General features: G+C 45.6%; 2 protein-coding genes across 2 annotated transcripts; one reads left to right on the forward strand and one right to left on the reverse strand.

Annotated features, from left to right (window-relative positions):
• Nucleotides 1-790: 790 nt before the first annotated feature.
• LOC112240401 (cilia- and flagella-associated protein 47) lies at nucleotides 791-16,057 on the reverse strand. Its single transcript, XM_042317987.1, has 19 exons — nucleotides 15,625-16,057; nucleotides 15,250-15,404; nucleotides 14,985-15,100; nucleotides 14,691-14,829; nucleotides 14,157-14,382; nucleotides 13,227-13,396; nucleotides 12,989-13,131; nucleotides 12,534-12,760; nucleotides 11,371-11,566; nucleotides 9,833-10,079; nucleotides 8,176-8,328; nucleotides 5,470-5,662; nucleotides 4,552-4,648; nucleotides 4,192-4,411; nucleotides 3,707-3,951; nucleotides 2,180-2,310; nucleotides 1,975-2,097; nucleotides 1,692-1,823; nucleotides 791-802 (listed from the first exon to the last, which is right to left on the reverse strand). Exons 1-19 carry the CDS (start codon nucleotides 15,766-15,768, stop codon nucleotides 791-793), a joined length of 3,069 nt encoding a protein of 1,022 aa, XP_042173921.1. The 5' UTR covers nucleotides 15,769-16,057.
• On the forward strand, nucleotides 15,921-18,493 carry LOC112215259 (60S ribosomal protein L31). The gene is made up of 5 exons (XM_042317988.1): nucleotides 15,921-16,039; nucleotides 16,482-16,585; nucleotides 17,224-17,349; nucleotides 18,083-18,195; nucleotides 18,423-18,493. Exons 2-5 carry the CDS (start codon nucleotides 16,482-16,484, stop codon nucleotides 18,452-18,454), a joined length of 375 nt encoding a protein of 124 aa, XP_042173922.1. The 5' UTR covers nucleotides 15,921-16,039; the 3' UTR covers nucleotides 18,455-18,493.

Below are 18,493 nucleotides of genomic sequence, written 5' to 3' on the forward strand. Positions count from 1 at the left end.
CCAGGGGGAAATAACTCACCATGTTGATGAGGGGGCTCCACATATGAACTCACCACGTTGATGTTTACCAGGGAGGGGGTTTCACATATGAACTCACCATGTTGATGTTCAAGACTATGAACTCACCAGAAATAATGACACATTGATGTCCACCGGGGGGGCTCCACATATGAACTCACCATGTTGATGTCCACCAGGGGGCTCCACATATGAACTCACCATGTTGATGTTTACCAGGGGGGCTAATGAACTCACCATGTTGATGTTTACCAGGGGGCTCCACATATGAACTCACCATGTTGATGTTTACCAGGGGGGCTCCACATATGAACTCACCATGTTGATGTCCACCAGGGGGCTCCACAATGACTCACCACGTTGATGTCCACCAGGGGGGCTCCACATGAAACTCACCATGTTGATGACCAGGGGGTCCACAAGACTCACCATGTTGATGTTTAGGGGGTTTGAACTCACCATGTTGATGTCCACCAGGGGGGCTAAGACTCACCATGTTGATGTTTACCAGGGGGCTGCAGAAATAATGAACTCACCACGTTGATGTTTACCAGGGGGTTCCACATATGAACTCACCATGTTGATGTCCACCAGACTATGAACTCCCCATGTTGATGTTTACCAGGGGGTTGAAATAACTCCCCATGTTGATGTTTACTAGGGGTTATTGAACTCACCACGTTGATGTCCACCAGGGGGTAATGACAGGTCTCAACTCCAGAGGTTATGTTTTAGGTTCTGCAACAAATAATGACAAGCTCATCCATCATGACTATCTGGGTTTCTGAAATAATGACAGATAAGACTAGAGGTTATTTAGGTTTCTGAAATAATGACAGGTAAGACTAGAGGTTATCTAGGTTTCAGAAATAATGACAGGTAAGACTAGAGGTTATTTAGGTTTCAGAAATAATGACAGGTAAGACTAGAGGTTATTTGGGTTTCTGAAATAATGACAGGTATGACTAGAGGTTATTTAGGTTTCAGAAATAATGACAGGTAAGACTAGAGGTTATTTAGGTTTCTGAAATAATGACAGGTAAGACTAGAGGTTATTTAGGTTTCTGAAATAATGACAGGTAAGACTAGAGTTTATTTAGGTTTCTGAAATAATGACAGGTAAGACTAGAGGTTATTTAGGTTTCTGAAGTAATGACAGGTAAAACTAGAGGTTATTTAGGTTTCTGAAATAATGACAGGTAAGACTAGAGGTTATTTAGGTTTCTGAAATAATGACAGGTAAGACTAGAGGTTATTTAGGTTTCAGAAATAATGACAGGTAAGACTAGAGGTTATTTAGGTTTCAGAAATAATGACAGGTAAGACTAGAGGTTATTTGATATACAGATACAGATCTTAAAACACTGAAGCTAATCTACTGTAGTTGTCTAATCTACTGTAGTTGTCTAATCTACTGTAGTTGTCTAATCTACTGTAGTTGTCTAATCTACTGTAGTTGTCTAATCTACTGTAGGTCTACATTGTCTTTCAACATGTTTGAGGCTTTACGATATGTTGTGTGTTTGTACAGACTTTATGATATGTTGTGTGTTTGTACAGACTTTATGATATGTTGTGTGTTTGTACAGACTTTATGATATGTTGTGTGTTTGTACAGACTTTATGATATGTTGTGTGTTTGTACAGACTTGTTGTGTGTCTGTTTCCTTCACCTCCACTCTGGTGTCAAACTTCATGACAGCTCCGGGGTTGAGGTGCACCTGGACCTCTGCCTGCCCCCCCACAGGTACCACACCCTCGGTGGGGGTCACCACCATGCCAGGCAGGGGGTACACGTCCAACACCTGATACCCACCACACACACACACACACACACACACACACACACACACACACACACACACACACACACACACACACACACACATACGCTATACCTCTATAAAACACACACACAAGTATAAACGGTACAAAGACCCGGTGTGGAGTGTGTACCTGGAAGTAGGCATGGTTGTGTCCTGTGTTGTGTAGCGTTGCGGTCCTGACGGAGGGGAAGATGAGAGGTACTGATCCAAACACCAGATGTTTCTCAGCCAGCTGCACACTGGATGAACCAAGCTGGAGGGAGGGGAATGGGATCTCTCTCTACATTAACAATCACAGGAACCTCAACTACAGAAACACACAGATACACACACACCTTGGCCAGACATCGTAGCTGTGCGGTGTTTCCCTGGTGAACACACAGGTCAAACTGTCCCTCCAGAGGAGAGGAGAAAGAGGGATGCCACATCACCTCACAGTCTAACTCCCTGTACGCCTCCACAGTACCTGGCAGAGAGAAGAGGAGGGAGAGAGAGAGAGGGGGGGGGAGGGAGGGAGAGAGAGGGGGGGTGGGAGGGGGAGAGAGGGGAGAGAGGGAGGGGAGAGAGAGAGAGAGAGAGAGAGAGGGAGAGAGAGAGGGTGGTAGGGAGAGAGAGCGATACTAGAGACACGTACATTCCCACACAGAACATATAGAAGACTAGACTACAGTAAATCACCAAACAGTACATATAGAGACTAGACTACAGAACATCACCATACAGAACATATAGAAGGCTAGACTACAGTACATCACCATACAGTACATATAGAAGACTACAGAACATATAGAAGACTAGACTACAGAACATAGAGAAGACTAGACTACAGTACATCACCATACAGTACATATAGAAGACTAGACTACAGTACATCACCATACAGTACATATAGAAGACTACAGTACATCACCATACAGTACATATAGAAGACTACAGTACATCACCATACAGTACATATAGAAGACTAGACTACAGAACATAGAGAAGACTAGACTACAGTACATCACCATACAGTACATATAGAAGACTACAGTACATCACCATACAGTACATATAGAAGACTACAGTACATCACCATACAGTACATATAGAAGACTAGACTACAGTACATCACCATACAGTACATATAGAAGACTACAGTACATCACCATACAGTACATTTAGAAGACTAGACTACAGTACATCACCATACAGAACATATAGAAGACTAGACTACAGTACATCACCATACAGTACATATAGAAGACTAGACTACAGTACATCACCATACAGTACATATAGAGACTACAGTACATCACCATACAGTACGTATAGAAGACTACAGTACATCACCATACAGTACGTATAGAAGACTACAGTACATCACCATACAGTACATATAGAAGACTACAGTACATCACCATACAGTACATATAGAGACTACAGTACATCACCATACAGTACGTATAGAAGACTACAGTACATCACCATACAGTACGTATAGAAGACTACAGTACATCACCATACAGTACATATAGAAGACTACAGTACATCACCATACAGTACATATAGAAGACTAGACTACAGTACATTACCATACAGTACGTATAGAAGACTACATTACATCACCATACAGTACATATAGAAGACTACAGTACATCACCATACAGTACGTATAGAAGACTACAGTACATCACCATACAGTACATATAGAAGACTACAGTACATCACCATACAGAACATATAGAAGACTAGACTACAGAACATATAGAAGACTAGACTACAGTACATATAGAAGAATAGACTACAGTACATCACCATACAGAACATATAGAAGACGAGAGTAGTGTGTGGTTTTGATAAGGCCCAGAGCAGCAGCCTACCTGTGGCTGGGCGTATGGAGAAGGCCAGGCCCGTCTCTGTGATGATGGGCCTCCAGGTGAAGTCAGCCGGGTGGTTCCTGGGGTTGACCAGGGTCACAGTACCCCTGTAGCCCGACTGGGCCAGGTAGCTGGGGGAAGGGGACAGGACCACCTGGCTCTGGGACAGCTGGAGGACCACAGGGACCAGCTGGGACTGAACCAGGACATGGCTCCGGTGATGACTATTCACCGTGTAGGAGATTGACCTGGGAGAGGGAGATGGAATCTACCAGTCAAATGTCAGCCAGGCAGTCAGTTAATCAACCAATAAGAATTGGACTCGATTTGATTTGTCAATTATCAATTTAGGAAACCTCTATATATAAATAGAGAGAGAGAGAGAGAGAGAGAGAGAGAGAGAGAGAGAGAGAGAGAGAGACAGAGACAGAGACAGAGACAGAGACAGAGACAGAGACAGACAACCAGCCACACACACAGTGACTAACTTGTGGAACTTTCCCAGCTTGGTGCTCTCTAAGACGAGGGGCAGGGTGGCTCTGGAGAGGGGGGGCAGGACGTGGGACAGGGGGCTGGAGCGCTGCAGCTCAGGACAGCAGTCTAACTCCAGCTGCACCCACACATACACCTGCAGGTTGTTCACCAGGTCCAGGTTCCTCACACACACTGAGGCCACACACACCTCACCAAAATCTATTAAGGACGGGCCTGGAAGGGGAGGAGGGGAAACCAAACTCTGATTCACATCTTTAAAATGCTAATTTTGTGAATATTCTCTTCATCAGCCATGGGAGGGACAAGAGGGCTTAAGATTCCTAATGCAAACAAAGACTGCATGCGTTTCTCACCTATGACTACTTGGTGGAGCTGCTGAACTGTCAGGGTGCGACTGCAGTCTGCCACCTCCTGGTTGGTGGAGGGTAGTGCATTGATGCCCTCTGTCACCTGGACAGCAGAGGGTTAAAGAATGATAAAGACAGAGGAATTCCATACAGTCAGGAAACACCAGATACAGAATGATAAAGGGAGGGGATTGCAGACAGTCAGTCAGTCAGGAAACACCAGATACAGAATGATAAAGGGAGGGGATTGCAGACAGTCAGTCAGGAAACACCAGATACAGAATGATAAAGGGAGGGGATTGCAGACAGACAGACAGTCAGGAAACACCAGATACAGAATGATAAAGGGAGGGGATTGCAGACAGTCAGTCAGTCAGGAAACACCAGATACAGAATGATAAAGGGGAGGGGATTGCAGACAGTCAGTCAGGAAACACCAGATACAGAATGATAAAGGGAGGGGATTGCAGACAGTCAGTCAGGAAACACCAGATACAGAATGATAAAGGGAGGGGATTGCAGACAGACAGACAGTCAGGAAACACCAGATACAGAATGATAAAGGGAGGGGATTGCAGACAGTCAGTCAGGAAACACCAGATACAGAATGATAAAGGGAGGGGATTGCAGACAGACAGTCAGGAAACACCAGATACAGAATGATAAAGGGAGGGATTGCAGACAGTCAGTAAGGAAACACCAGATACAGAATGATAAAGGGAGGGGATTGCAGACAGTCAGTAAGGAAACACCAGATACAGAATGATAAAGGGAGGGGATTGCAGACAGTCAGTCAGGAAACACCAGATACAGAATGATAAAGGGAGGGGATTGCAGAGGCTAAAACAGGTAACTGTAGACTTTAGAGGACCCATGAAAAATGGTTTACCAGAGACTTTAAACACCCTGCTTTACCTGCCATACCTGTCTGAATCTGGACCTGGTCTCCATGGCAGCCAGCATACAGGTGGTCAATAGCTGGCTATGTCCCTGGTCGACGCTATGCCCCTCCTGGCTGTGATTGGACTCCAGGTCCCTCAGAGAGAGCTGGGGGGTGAGGAGTCCTGCGGCAGGCCGGAGCCCAATGTCTATGTTGTCCTCCACCTCACCATGCAGCCTGAGCATACATATGGAAAACATCGTCAGATACCGCCTTGTTGTCAGCCTACAGCACATATTGAGGGGATTTTATTCAACTGGCCAGGTTGCACTGGGGTATGGCCCGTCACGTGACTGGGCGAAGCTGGTGAGGGAGGCGCGCTCTGCTCATATTATCAACAAGTCAGCGTGATGCATCGTTCGGAAACATCTATTTTTCATCAAATACAGGATATGTTTGAACTTTCAAACTAGTTTTCATTGGGAAGGCAGATAAAGCTTTTCATTCAAAAGAGAAGTGTAGAGTGGCAGATTAATCAGATCCCCTCATAGGTCAACGTTTTAGAAGGGGAGTGGCTAGGACCGAGCTTTGGAAAGGGGGAGGGGTGGATTTGTCAGTTTCAGTTTGCAGTTTCGTTCTTGCTTAAAATGTTGAACCCACTAAGCAATTACCGTCAGGCGGCGTCTTTTGGACTTTGTTTTTTTGGTCCGGCTGTCTTTTCCAGGTGTTTTTTGTGGTGCGGTCTGGACCGGCCTTGATTCATTTCAACCATTCACAGACATCTATATTTGGTTCAGATTCGGTCCAGTCCAGACCAGCCTTGATTTGACCCCAAAAAACAAGTCTATGATTGGCCTATGGGACTCCCAATCACGGCCGGTTGTGATACAGCCTGGAATTGAACCAGGGTCTGTAGTGACGCCTCTAACTCTGAGATGCAGTGCCTTAGACCGCTGCACCACTCGGGAGGACAGTACAGTACAGTAGAGTAGAGTAAAGTAGAGCACAGTACAGTACAGTAGAGCACAATACAGTACATGTACTCTATTCTACTGAACGAAACTGTACTCCATAGTACTTTACTGAATAAAACTCAACTGTCCCGTACCATAGCATACTCTACAGTACTTTACTGTACTGTAATGTGATTTATCAAACGTGTGAAACAGCCTAGACGTCTATGATTCGGGGGGGGGGGCTCATTCGAATAATACCCAGCATGCTTTGCAAGTGTTTGCTTTCAACATTTACATTTTGGTCATTCAGCAGACGCTCTTATCCAGAGCGACTGGCAGTCAGTGCATTCAATCCAGATAGATAAAGAACAACATATCACAGTCATAGCAAGAAAATGTGTAGCTGTTACTGAGAATGTTATTGTAGTTGAAGTGGCCTGTTAGTTCATTCGGTATGTTAGACTATTTTGAACATCATTGATGCCAGTTTTAAAGCTTTTGAAAAATCTAACATAAGTGAATGTGACTGATGGGAGCATTAATCAATCACAATCTTCAGTTGGCTCCTAATTCCTATGTTATTGTGATATACAGTCATGCTTACTTCATTGATAATGTGCAGAAATTTGTCCATAGAATCAATGACTGAAAAATACATGCACATATTTTTAAAGTCTGTAAATTACACATTTTCAACATCCAGAAAATAGCATTTTCAAAGTCAGAAAATAAGGCGTTTCTTCGACGTCCGACATGAAATGCTTTGAAAGGCTGGTCATGGCTCACATCAACACCATTATCTCAGAAACCCTAGACCCACTCCAATTTGCAAACAGATCCACAGATGATGCCATCTCTATTGCACTCCACACTGCCCTTTCCCACCTAGACAAAAGGAACACCTATGTGAGGGACTAAACACCTCCCTCTGCAACTGGATCCTGGACTTCCTGACGGGCCGCCCCCAGGTGGTAAGGGTTTGTTACAACACATCCGCCACGCTGATCATCAACACGGGGGCCCCTCAGGGGTGCATGCTCAGTCCCCTCCTGTACTCCCTGTTCACTCATGACTGCACGGCCAGGTACGACTCCAACACCATCAATGAGTTTGCTGATTTACACAACAGTGGTAGTAGGCCTGATCACCGACAACGATGAGACAGCCTATAGGGAGGAGGTCAGAGACCTGACCGTGTGGTGCCAGGACAACAACCTCTCCCTCAACGTGATCAAGACAAAGGAGATTATTGTGGACTACAGGAAAAGGAGGACCGAGCACGCCACCATTCTCATCGACAGGGCTTTAGTGAAGCAGGTTGAGAGCCAAGTTCCTTGGCGTCCACATCACCAACAAACTAACATGGTCCAAGCACACCAAGACAGTTGTGAAGGAGACTCAGGAGACTGAAAATATTTGGCATGGTCCTCAGATCCTCAAAAGGTTTTACAGCTGCACCATCGAGAGCATCCTGACTGGTTGCATCACCTCTTCTACGCTGCTGCTACTCTGTTATTATCGATGCATAGGCACTTTAATAACTCTACCTACATGTACATATTACCTCAATTACCTCGACACGGGTGCCCCCGCACATTGACTCTGTACCGGTACCCCCTGTATAAAGCCCCGCTATTGTTATTTACTGCTGCTCTTTAATTATTTGTTATTCTTTTCAGCACCTGAAATGTGTGTAATGTCAAGTCTTTTCCGTGTCATTTTGCTTACTGGGTAGCTCTTTGGTTGTGGGTGCCAAGATTACAACATACAGAACACACATCCCACTCTGTATACCTCGCAGTGGTTTTCTGCAAGCGTGTCTTTCGCAGGCTCCTGATGAAGGCTAAGTAGTGATCTCTGTGTCTCTGTCTCTGCTGCTCCTCCTCCTTCGTGAAGGAAAAGTCAGGGTCCTCGTAGCGGTAACGCTCCACCCCTGTGAAGATGGTCCTGGGTGGAGGGAGAGACGATATAAGCAGTTCATAAGAGTTCATAGGCAGAACATAGGGGCTACATAGGACTTTACAGAACATAGGGGCTACATAGGTCTTTAGAGAACATAGGGGCTACATAGGACTTTACAGAAGATAGGGGCTACATAGGACATTAGAGAACATAGGGGCTACATAGGACATTAGAGAACATAGGGGCTACATAGGACTTTACAGAACATAGGGGCTACATAGGTTTTTAGAGAACATAGGGGCTACATAGGACTTTACAGAACATAGGGGCTACATAGGACTTTACAGAACATAGGGGCTACATAGGACTTTACAGAACATAGGGGCTACATAAGACTTTACAGAACATAAGGGCTACATAGGACTTTACAGAACATAAGGGCTACATAGGACTTTACAGAACATAGGGGCTACATAGGACTTTACAGAACATAGGGGCTACATAGGACATTAGAGAACATAGGGGCTACATAGGACATTAGAGAACATAGGGGCTACATAGGACTTTACAGAACATAGGGGCTACATAGGACATTAGAGAACATAGGGGCTACATAGGACATTAGAGAACATAGGGGCTACATAGGACTTTACAGAACATAGGGGCTACATAGGACTTTACAGAACATAGGGGCTACATAGGACTTTACAGAACATAGGGGCTACATAAGACTTTACAGAACATAGGGGCTACATAGGTCTTTACAAGAACACGGATGCAAATTGTAAACCAACTGCGCTGACTGCCCAGACATCTGGTCACTTTAATAATGCCACTTTAATAATGTTTACATATCTTGCATTACTCATCTCATGTGTATATACTGTATCTTATACCATCTATTGCATCTTTCCTATGACATTCGGTTATCGCTCACCCATATATTTATATGTACATATTCTTATTCCATCCCTTTACCTAGATTTGTGTGTATTAGGTAGTTGTTGTGGAATTGTTAGATTACTTGTTACATATTACTGCACTGTCGGAACTAGAAGCACAAGCATTTCACTACACTCGCATTAACATTCTATGTGACCAATAGAATTTGATTTGATCTGGCATGTAGGTCCCTGCAAACCTGACTGCACTGATACTATTTCCATCATTACTATTAGTAGTACTGATACTATTTCCATCATTACTATTAGTAGTACTGATACTATTTCCATCATTAATATTAGTAGTACTGATACTATTTCCATCATTACTATTAGTAGTACTGATACTATTTCCATCATTACTATTAGTAGTACTGATACTATTTCCATCATTACTATTAGTAGTACTGATACTATTTCCATCATTACTATTAGTAGTACTGATACTATTTCCATCATTACTATTAGTAGTACTGATACTATTTCCATCATTACTATTAGTAGTACTGATACTATTTCCATCATTACTATTAGTAGTACTGATACGTCTCTGGAATAGGTCACAGGGTGCCATGGCAGATACTCTCTGCCAGTATAACTCAGATGACCTGTAGGTGGTGTCCGGAGAGGCAGGGCGGATGCTGCAGGCCCTGTCGTTGGGGAAGGCCAGTAGCTCTCGCCGGCTACCGCCGAGACTCTGGTTCCTACGGTGGCTCTGGCTCTGACCGTGACTGTGGAGCCGGGTCTTGGCCGTGCTGAGGACAGCTGCCCGCACCAATCCCACACACCTGCCCAGCTCACTGGAGGGCACCCGGGCATGCTGGCCTGTCTCATTGGTCACAGCCGGGGTGATTCCTGATACATCACAGACAAAACAATGACTGGGTGGGTCCAATAACAGGTTGAAGATAGAATGCCAGACAATACTTTGAAGAACTATAAAGTATGGATCAGAGAACAGGGCAGTAAGGGGTTCAGTGTGAACTATACAGTATGGGAAGGAGATCAGTGGACAGGGCAGTGAGGGGTTCAGTGTGAACTATACAGTATGGGAAGGAGATCAGTGGACAGGGCAGTGAGGGGTTCAGTGTGAACTATACAGTATGGGACAGGGCAGGAGGGGTTCAGTGTGAACTAAACAGTATGGGACAGGGCAGTGAGGGGTTCAGTGTGAACTATACAGTATGGGACAGGGCAGTGAGGGGTTCAGTGTGAACTATACAGTATGGGACAGGGCAGTGAGGGGTTCAGTGTGAACTAAACAGTATGGGACAGGGCAGTGAGGGGTTCAGTGTGAACTAAACAGTATGGGACAGGGCAGTGAGGGGTTCAGTGTGAACTATACAGTATGGGAAGGAGATCAGTGGACAGGGCAGTGAAGGGTTCAGTGTGAACTATACAGTATGGGAAGGAGATCAGTGGACAGGGCAGTGAGGGGTTCAGTGTGAACTATACAGTATGGGACAGGGCAGTGAGGGGTTCAGTGTGAACTATACAGTATGGGACAGGGCAGTGAGGCGTTCAGTGTGAACTATACAGTATGGGACAGGGCAGTGAGGGGTTCAGTGTGAACTATACAGTATGGGACAGGGCAGTGAGGGGTTCAGTGTGAACTATACAGTATGGGACAGGGCAGTGAGGGGTTCAGTGTGAACTATACAGTATGGAAAGGAGATCAGTGGACAGGGCAGTGAGGGGTTCAGTGTGAACTATACAGTATGGGAAGGAGATCAGTGGACAGGGCAGTGAGGGGTTCAGTGTGAACTATACAGTATGGGAAGGAGATCAGTGGACAGGGCAGTGAGGGGTTCAGTGTGAACTATACAGTATGGGAAGGAGATCAGTGGACAGGGCAGTGAGGGGTTCAGTGTGAACTATACAGTATGGGGGACAGTGGACAGGGCAGTGAGGGGTTCAGTGTGAACTATACAGTATGGAAAGGAGATCAGTGGACAGGGCAGTGAGGGGTTCAGTGTGAACTATACAGTATGGGACAGGGCAGTGAGGGGTTCAGTGTGAACTATACAGTATGGGACAGGGCAGTGAGGGGTTCAGTGTGAACTATACAGTATGGAAAGGAGATCAGTGGACAGGGCAGTGAGGGGTTCAGTGCTGGCTGTGTGCAGGGGGTAGTGTTGGGTCTCACCGGGGTTGAGTTTGGGTGTCTCGCATGCGGTCTGCGCTCGGCAAACAGCTGACAGGTGCAGGGTGATGGTGTGGAAGCTGTGGAGGCGGAGCTTGATGGAGGAGGGCTCTAGGTGTACCACCTGACCCAGCACCTCCAGCACCTGTTTCACCTTGAACGTCCCCATCTGGTGGGGGGCGAAGGACAGCACCACGTCCTGGACAAAAACACAGATCAATGATTCTGATCAGCTTTCTGTCAGACTCAGGGAGGATATCGAGGATATTGATAATTCATCCTTTCTGTCTGTTCCGTCAGAGAGGATGCTTGGAGGAGACTGGGGTTGTCTCCAAAATGGCTCCTATTTCCTATATAATGTACAACTTTAGGAACCAGACACTCTGTATAGTGGACTACTTTCCTCTGGCCAAAATAAGGAGCCATCTGAGCCTGGACCAGGGCTGTCTACCTGGCTCTGTCCTGGGGAGATGGTTCCACTAGTGGGGTCACTGATGAAGTTGACCATCTGTCTACCTGGCTCTGTCCTGGGGAGATGGTTCCACTAGGGGGGTCACTGATGAAGTTGACCATCTATCTACCTGGCTCTGCCCTGGGGAGATGGTTCCACTAGGAGGGTCACTGATGAAGTTGACCATCTATCTACCTGGCTCTGCCCTGGGGAGATGGTTCCACTAGTGGGGTCACTGATGAAGTTGACCATCTATCTACCTGGCTCTGCCCTGGGGAGATGGTTCCACTAGGGGGGTCACTGATGAAGTTGACCATCTATCTACCTGGCTCTGCCCTGGGGAGATGGTTCCACTAGTGGGGTCACTGATGAAGTTGACCATCTATCTACCTGGCTCTGCCCTGGGGAGATGGTTCCACTAGTGGGGTCACTGATGAAGTTGACCATCTATCTACCTGGCTCTGCCCTGGGGAGATGGTTCCACTAGTGGGGTCACTGATGAAGTTGACCATCTATCTACCTGGCTTTGCCCTGGGGAGATGGTCCCACTAGGGGGGTCACTGATGAAGTTGACCATCTATCTACCTGGCTCTGCCCTGGGGAGATGGTTCCACTAGTGGGGTCACTGATGAAGTTGACCATCTATCTACCTGGCTTTGCCCTGGGGAGATGGTTCCACTAGTGGGGTCACTGATGAAGTTGACCATCTATCTACCTGGCTCTGCCCTGGGGAGATGGTCCCACTAGGGGGGTCACTGATGAAGTTGGCCATCTTTCGGAACTTGAAGGTGACAGGGAGATGAGGGGAGAGGTTGTGGAGCACACACAGGACGTCCACACGCTCTCCCATCAGGCACTGCTGGAAGCTGAAACTGTGGCCGGGGCTGGGCACCAGGGAGACAGGGAGGGCTGAGCCAGTCACCGCCAGCTCCACACAGTAACCTGGGGATAGAGGTCAGGGCTTAGAGGTCAGAGAGGTCAGGGGTCAAGTACAAGACAGTCCCAGATCAAGCACAACACTTCTGTTATAGCTGTTGTACACATGTCAGTCAGTACCCCTCACCAGAGAATGGCTTCAATTGTTGTTTATACTAATGATATAATATACACTGTTAAATTGCAGCATATTGTTCCTGCTATTGATAAGGAACAGACTGAGGCTTGCTGTACCATTGTGGGGAGGTACAGTGGAGTGCTGCTGGTGGTTGAAGCCATCTTTACTTCCCACTGTCTGAAACTTGAGGAAGAGTGAGTAGTCTTGTTTACTGGCTGCTGCTGAGGCCCCACTGGTCTTCTGCTCCTCCCTGCTCCTTCTGAAGAACAGAACAACCATTATATACTGCCTGTTATAATATCTTTATACACATTTATACCCCCACATAGACACACACACAGGAGGGCTGGATACCTTCTGCTGACAGGACAGAAGCAGACCCACAGAGTGGTTCTGTCGTAGGGTCTCAGTCGTCCCTCGTTGGGCACACAGGCGATCACAGTGGAGGGATCCACAGCGGTGGCCCTGTTACGAACACTCCTCTCTAGCAGCGCTGCGTCTGTACTCCTCTGGAGGTCAAAGCCCTGATGAAACACACACACACACACAAAGACACACACACACACAAAGACACACAAACACACAGACACACAGACAGACACACACACACACACACACAGACACACATACACACACAAACAGGCACACACACACACAGGCAGACACACAAACACACACAGACAGACACACACACACAGACAGACACACACAGACACACAGACACGGACACACACACACACACACACACACACGCATACAGCAATACAAAAGTGTATCAGGCCTAACGATAGGGATCTAAAAACACAGTTTAGTATAGTTGCACTTCAGTGTGAAATATGTCAAAAAAATGTATTTAACATAATTTTACCAGGTACATTGACTGAGAACACATTCTCATCTACAGCAACGACCTGAGGAATAGTTACAGGGGAGAGGGGGGGAAATGAATGAGACAATTGTAAACTGGGGATGATTAGGTGGCCATGATGGTATGAAGACCAGATTGGGAATTTAGTCAGGACACCAGGGTTAACACCCCTACTTGTACAATAAGTGCCATGGGATCTTTAGTGACCACAGAGAGTCAGGACACCCGTTTAACGTCCCATCCGAAAGACAGCACCCTACACAGGGCAATGTCCCCAATCACTGCCCTGGGGCATTGGGGCATTTTTTTAGATCAGAGGAAAGGGTGCCTCCTACTGGCCCTCCAACACCACTACCAGCAACATCTGGTCTCCCATACAGGAAATGTGTCTGTGTTTACTCTCTGTGTGTGCGTACCATTTCTGTCCCTGGAGCATCGTCCTGCAGCACCACCATCCAGTCGCAGGCCTGTGGTCCATTGTTCACCAGAACCACCTTTTCCACCCGGGACGTCCCAAAGAAGACGGGTCCGAAGCGGAGGCAGGACAACCTCTCCCCCTCTAGGTCCTGGAGCTCCAGGCTCTGCTCCAAAACATCAGCCCTGATCTTCAGGACCACGTCCTTACTGTTCTGCAGCTTCACCCTGAGAGAAAGGGAAGAAGGGAAGCCTGGTTCCTCTCTAGGTTTCTTCCTAGGTTTTGGCCTTTCTAGGGAGTTTTTCCTAGCCACCGTGCTTCTACACCTGCATTGCTTGCTGTTTGGGGTTTTAGGCTGGGTTTCTGTACAGCACTTTGAGATATCAGCTGATGTACGAAGGGCTATATAATTAAATTTGATTTGATTTGATTTTGCGGGAGGGAGGAAACTCAATAAACAAAGAACCATAAGTAACACTAAGCAGAATAAGGTGGAGCGTTTAAGATGATGTTCAAGAGTCTCTAGTTTCCTTACTGGGCCTCCTCTCTGACCCTCGTGGGTCTGTCAGTGCAGAGTTCCACCTTCAGCCACTGGGTTGCGCCAGACTGCAGGACGCCACTGCTGGGAGAGAGCCTGATGGACTGGTCTCCATCATACAGCACCTGAAAAGATCCTTCAGCAAGGCCAAGGGCAAGAACAGCAATCAATTAATACAACAATAAGAAATATACCAGAAATAAATCAGCTAGATTACTGCAAATGTCAACTAAAATCAATCAATGCAAGTTTACAGAAGTGGGTTCAATGGGAGAGGCAAAAGCATAATACCTGGAGCAGATCCCTGATTGGTCAATTCCACCTCTTTGCTGATCACCTGACTGTTTGCCATCACAGAGCCGAAATCAGCGAGAGATTCCATGGTGAGAGAACACACCGGGGAGAACCTGCAGGAAAGCCCAAATATAAGTAACCTTGGATGAGAGCTGAAGATTGCATTAACCCGCTAATGCCTAGGCACATGTCTGTTGGAACCCGTGAAAGCAACTACATGAATGAGTGATGTCATAGCAGGTGTATATATGACTCTACTTACGCTAAGAGGGGGATCTCCATGGCTTTGTCTTCCAGGACAAGGAGCAGACGGTCACAGACATCCTCATCTTTCTCAGGCCTGAACTCTAGAGTGCCACTCAGGGACAATCCAGCAGCAATGGGGGTTTCTGTGTTTGTCACCCTGAATTTGAACAGCTTGAGTGGTAGGACAACGGGTTGATACAATTAAAGAAGAGAGGGGCAGGGTAGTATGAAGGGTGGAAGTAACAAAAGTGTATAATAATCAATCAAAATGAGTTTATAAATTAGAATTAGGACAAAAGCGCAATGAAAACTAAGCACACGTTGCTCTGAACTTTACTAACGTATTACACACAAAGACAGCTGACAGGCAGCACTGCAGAAAGGATTTCACCTTTGATGTGGGTTCAAGCAGTCTCATTCTTTTCGAGGTAATTCCAGTGTTGGTCACCGTGACAGTGGTCTTGTAAACCTTCCCTGCTTTTACGTCGGTAAACTCAACAACCGGGGGATTAATTCTAACATAATTCGTTGTCATATTGTTATAGCTAAAAGTTGAGAGACTAATAGCAAAATTCGACGGCTTATCCCAGTTCAGGTTTTGGTCCTAAGTTATCAATGAAATAGGCTTCCTTTTCTGCGCTAGCAATGTTTCAATGTTTAAAGCTAACCACATACCGATACAGTGTAGCGTTCATGGTTACCATGGCAACAAGACGTAGGAACATTGTCATAGGTACTTGTTTTCTACGGACAACATTCAGCTGGATCTATTTCCGGTCCTTCCTTTTCAACAGTTCCCCACCAAAGTGAGTTTGTCTGATTGATAATCCTCGTACAATCTAACTCCATCCTGCAGTATTTATGCATAAAATACATATTTTCATTGTCCAAATCCAAAGTTGTGTACCTCATTGTCAATCGGATTTGAGTTTGTGATGCATTGTGCATTCATTTAGTTAACAAAAACAGTCAGAACTTTAGTTACCGTGCACACCACAGGCTCCGTAATATGCTAGCTGGCTAGCTATCAGACATAACATATACATTTGCCAGCTAACTACAGGCAGTCCAATTAATGGTTACATTTAGCCATTTTCATGAGCCATTTTTGTTTCGGTGGAGCAGGGATGTTTTTCTGTTTTGGACGTTAGTGTACCTGGCTAGCTAGCTAACGTTAGCCTAGCAGTTCTGGCGTTTTACTTTGTATGGGACAATCTCAACTTGAACCGTCCCGGTTTGTCTTTTCAGATGGCTCCTACCAAGAAGGGAGAGAAGAAGAAGGGGCGTTCAGCCATCAATGAGGTGGTGACCAGAGAATACACCGTCAACATCCACAAGCGCATCCATGGAGTGTAAGTACTGTGGTGCAAATGGACAAATTCACCAACAGAAGCCAGGTCAATGTTGGCTCAGAGTCCTCAAAACACTTGTGTCATTTGCACCTGAAGTCGTTTTTCATCAGTACCAGAGGATATGGTCTGGTGTGACATATGGGAGTATTTACATCACAGAGCATTGTGTGACATCATATGGGAGTATTTACATCACAGAGCATTGTGTGACATCATATGGGAGTATTTACATCACAGAGCATTGTGTGACATCATATGGGAGTATTTACATCACAGAGCATGGTGTGACATCATATGGGAGTATTTACATCACAGAGCATGGTGTGACATCATATGGGAGTATATACATCACAGAGCATGGTGTGACATCATATGGGAGTATTTACATCACAGAGCATGGTGTGACATCATATGGGAGTATTTACATCACAGAGCATGGTGTGACATCATATGGGACTATATACATCACAGAGCATGGTGTGACATCATATGGGAGTATTTACATCACAGAGCATGGCGTGACATCACATGGCTGTTGACAAATCTGCTGTTCCTCTAAATTGGCAGGTGTCCCTCAAGATGTAGGCTAGTTTTTGTTCGTCCCCCGCGTCTGGTCAGAATGTTCCTTCTCTCTACAGGAGCTTCAAGAGGAGAGCTCCTCGCGCTCTCAAAGAGATCCGCAAGTTCGCCATGAAGGAGATGGGAACTCCTGATGTACGCATCGACACCCGCCTGAACAAGGCTGTGTGGACCAAAGGCGTCAAGTAAGGACTAATGAGATGCCTGTTTTAAGATTAATCGGGTGTATTCATTAGTGCACACTAGCAGAATGTTTTTCAACAGTAAACATGGGGTTTCTATTGGACAAGTTCAGAGGTTTCTCCCCATTTCTGCTGTTTGCTTCCATTTGGTGTCTAGTGAATACACCCTGTTATCATATGAATCAGGTATTACTGTACTCATGTTTCCCAAACCATATTAAGTTGGTTAAACAATCACTAAGCCCATTAGTTGAATCTGGTTTGGTAACAGCTCTTTCTCTGCCCATACAACCACTTATGGTTGTTGACACAAATAGCACTACAACTTGTTGCACAAGCATGTTTTCATTCTGCTTAGTACTAATGTTCACCTGTGTTATTTACAGGATGAGACTAACGTTCACTATGTTATTTACAGGATGAGACTAACATTCACTAGGTTATTTACAGGATGAGACTAACGTTCACTGTGTTATTTACAGGATGAGACTAACGTTCACTGTGTTATTTACAGGATGAGACTAACGTTCACTATGTTATTTACAGGATGAGACTAACGTTCACTGTGTTATTTACAGGATGAGACTAACGTTCACTGTGTTATTTACAGGATGAGACTAACGTTCACTGTGTTATTTACAGGATGAGACTAACGTTCACTATGTTATTTACAGGATGAGACTAACATTCACTGTTATTTACAGGATGAGACTAACGTTCACTGTGTTATTTACAGGAATGTGCCATACAGGATGAGGGTACGATTGTCCAGGAAGCGCAATGAGGATGAAGACTCCCCAAACAAACTGTACACACTCGTCACGTATGTCCCTGTCACAACATACAAAGGTGAGGCGTTGTCAATACCAAATGTGCCTTCATAGGTTTGCTAGAGTGTCATTTATTGTGCTGAAACGTCAACGATAGTTTCTGTTACTGTATATCCCTGTTCTGTTCTTAATACACCAATATGAAAGATTTAGTTGTATCATCTTTTCTGTCCTAGGATGATGAAGACAGAGGTTTATTATTGTCACGCTCTGTTGCTAAAAGCTTTTTCTGTCCTTTGTCAACAGGTCTACAGACGGTCAATGTTGATGAGAATTAGATCTGTCTTCAACGCTTGTAGAATAAATGTATAGAAGTA

Source organism: Oncorhynchus tshawytscha, unplaced genomic scaffold (assembly GCF_018296145.1).
Source record: "Oncorhynchus tshawytscha isolate Ot180627B unplaced genomic scaffold, Otsh_v2.0 Un_contig_4972_pilon_pilon, whole genome shotgun sequence".
Classification (NCBI taxonomy): Eukaryota; Metazoa; Chordata; class Actinopteri; order Salmoniformes; family Salmonidae; genus Oncorhynchus; species Oncorhynchus tshawytscha.

What these genes read in the sequence shown, in the direction of transcription:
- LOC112240401 (XM_042317987.1), bottom strand. Translation starts at nt 15,768, where the DNA reads ATGACAACGAATTATGTTAGAATTAATCCCCCGGTTGTTGAGTTTACC. An exon ending in CAATCAGGGATCTGCTCCAG is followed by an intron (nt 14,830 to 14,984) that starts GTATTATGCTTT and finishes GCCTTGCTGAAG; the next exon opens with GATCTTTTCAGGTGCTGTAT. An exon ending in CACTGTACCTCCCCACAATG is followed by an intron (nt 12,761 to 12,988) that starts GTACAGCAAGCC and finishes CTCTATCCCCAG; the next exon opens with GTTACTGTGTGGAGCTGGCG.
- LOC112215259 (XM_042317988.1), top strand. Translation starts at nt 16,482, where the DNA reads ATGGCTCCTACCAAGAAGGGAGAGAAGAAGAAGGGGCGTTCAGCCATC. An exon ending in CACAAGCGCATCCATGGAGT is followed by an intron (nt 16,586 to 17,223) that starts GTAAGTACTGTG and finishes TTCTCTCTACAG; the next exon opens with GAGCTTCAAGAGGAGAGCTC. An exon ending in CCCTGTCACAACATACAAAG is followed by an intron (nt 18,196 to 18,422) that starts GTGAGGCGTTGT and finishes CTTTGTCAACAG; the next exon opens with GTCTACAGACGGTCAATGTT.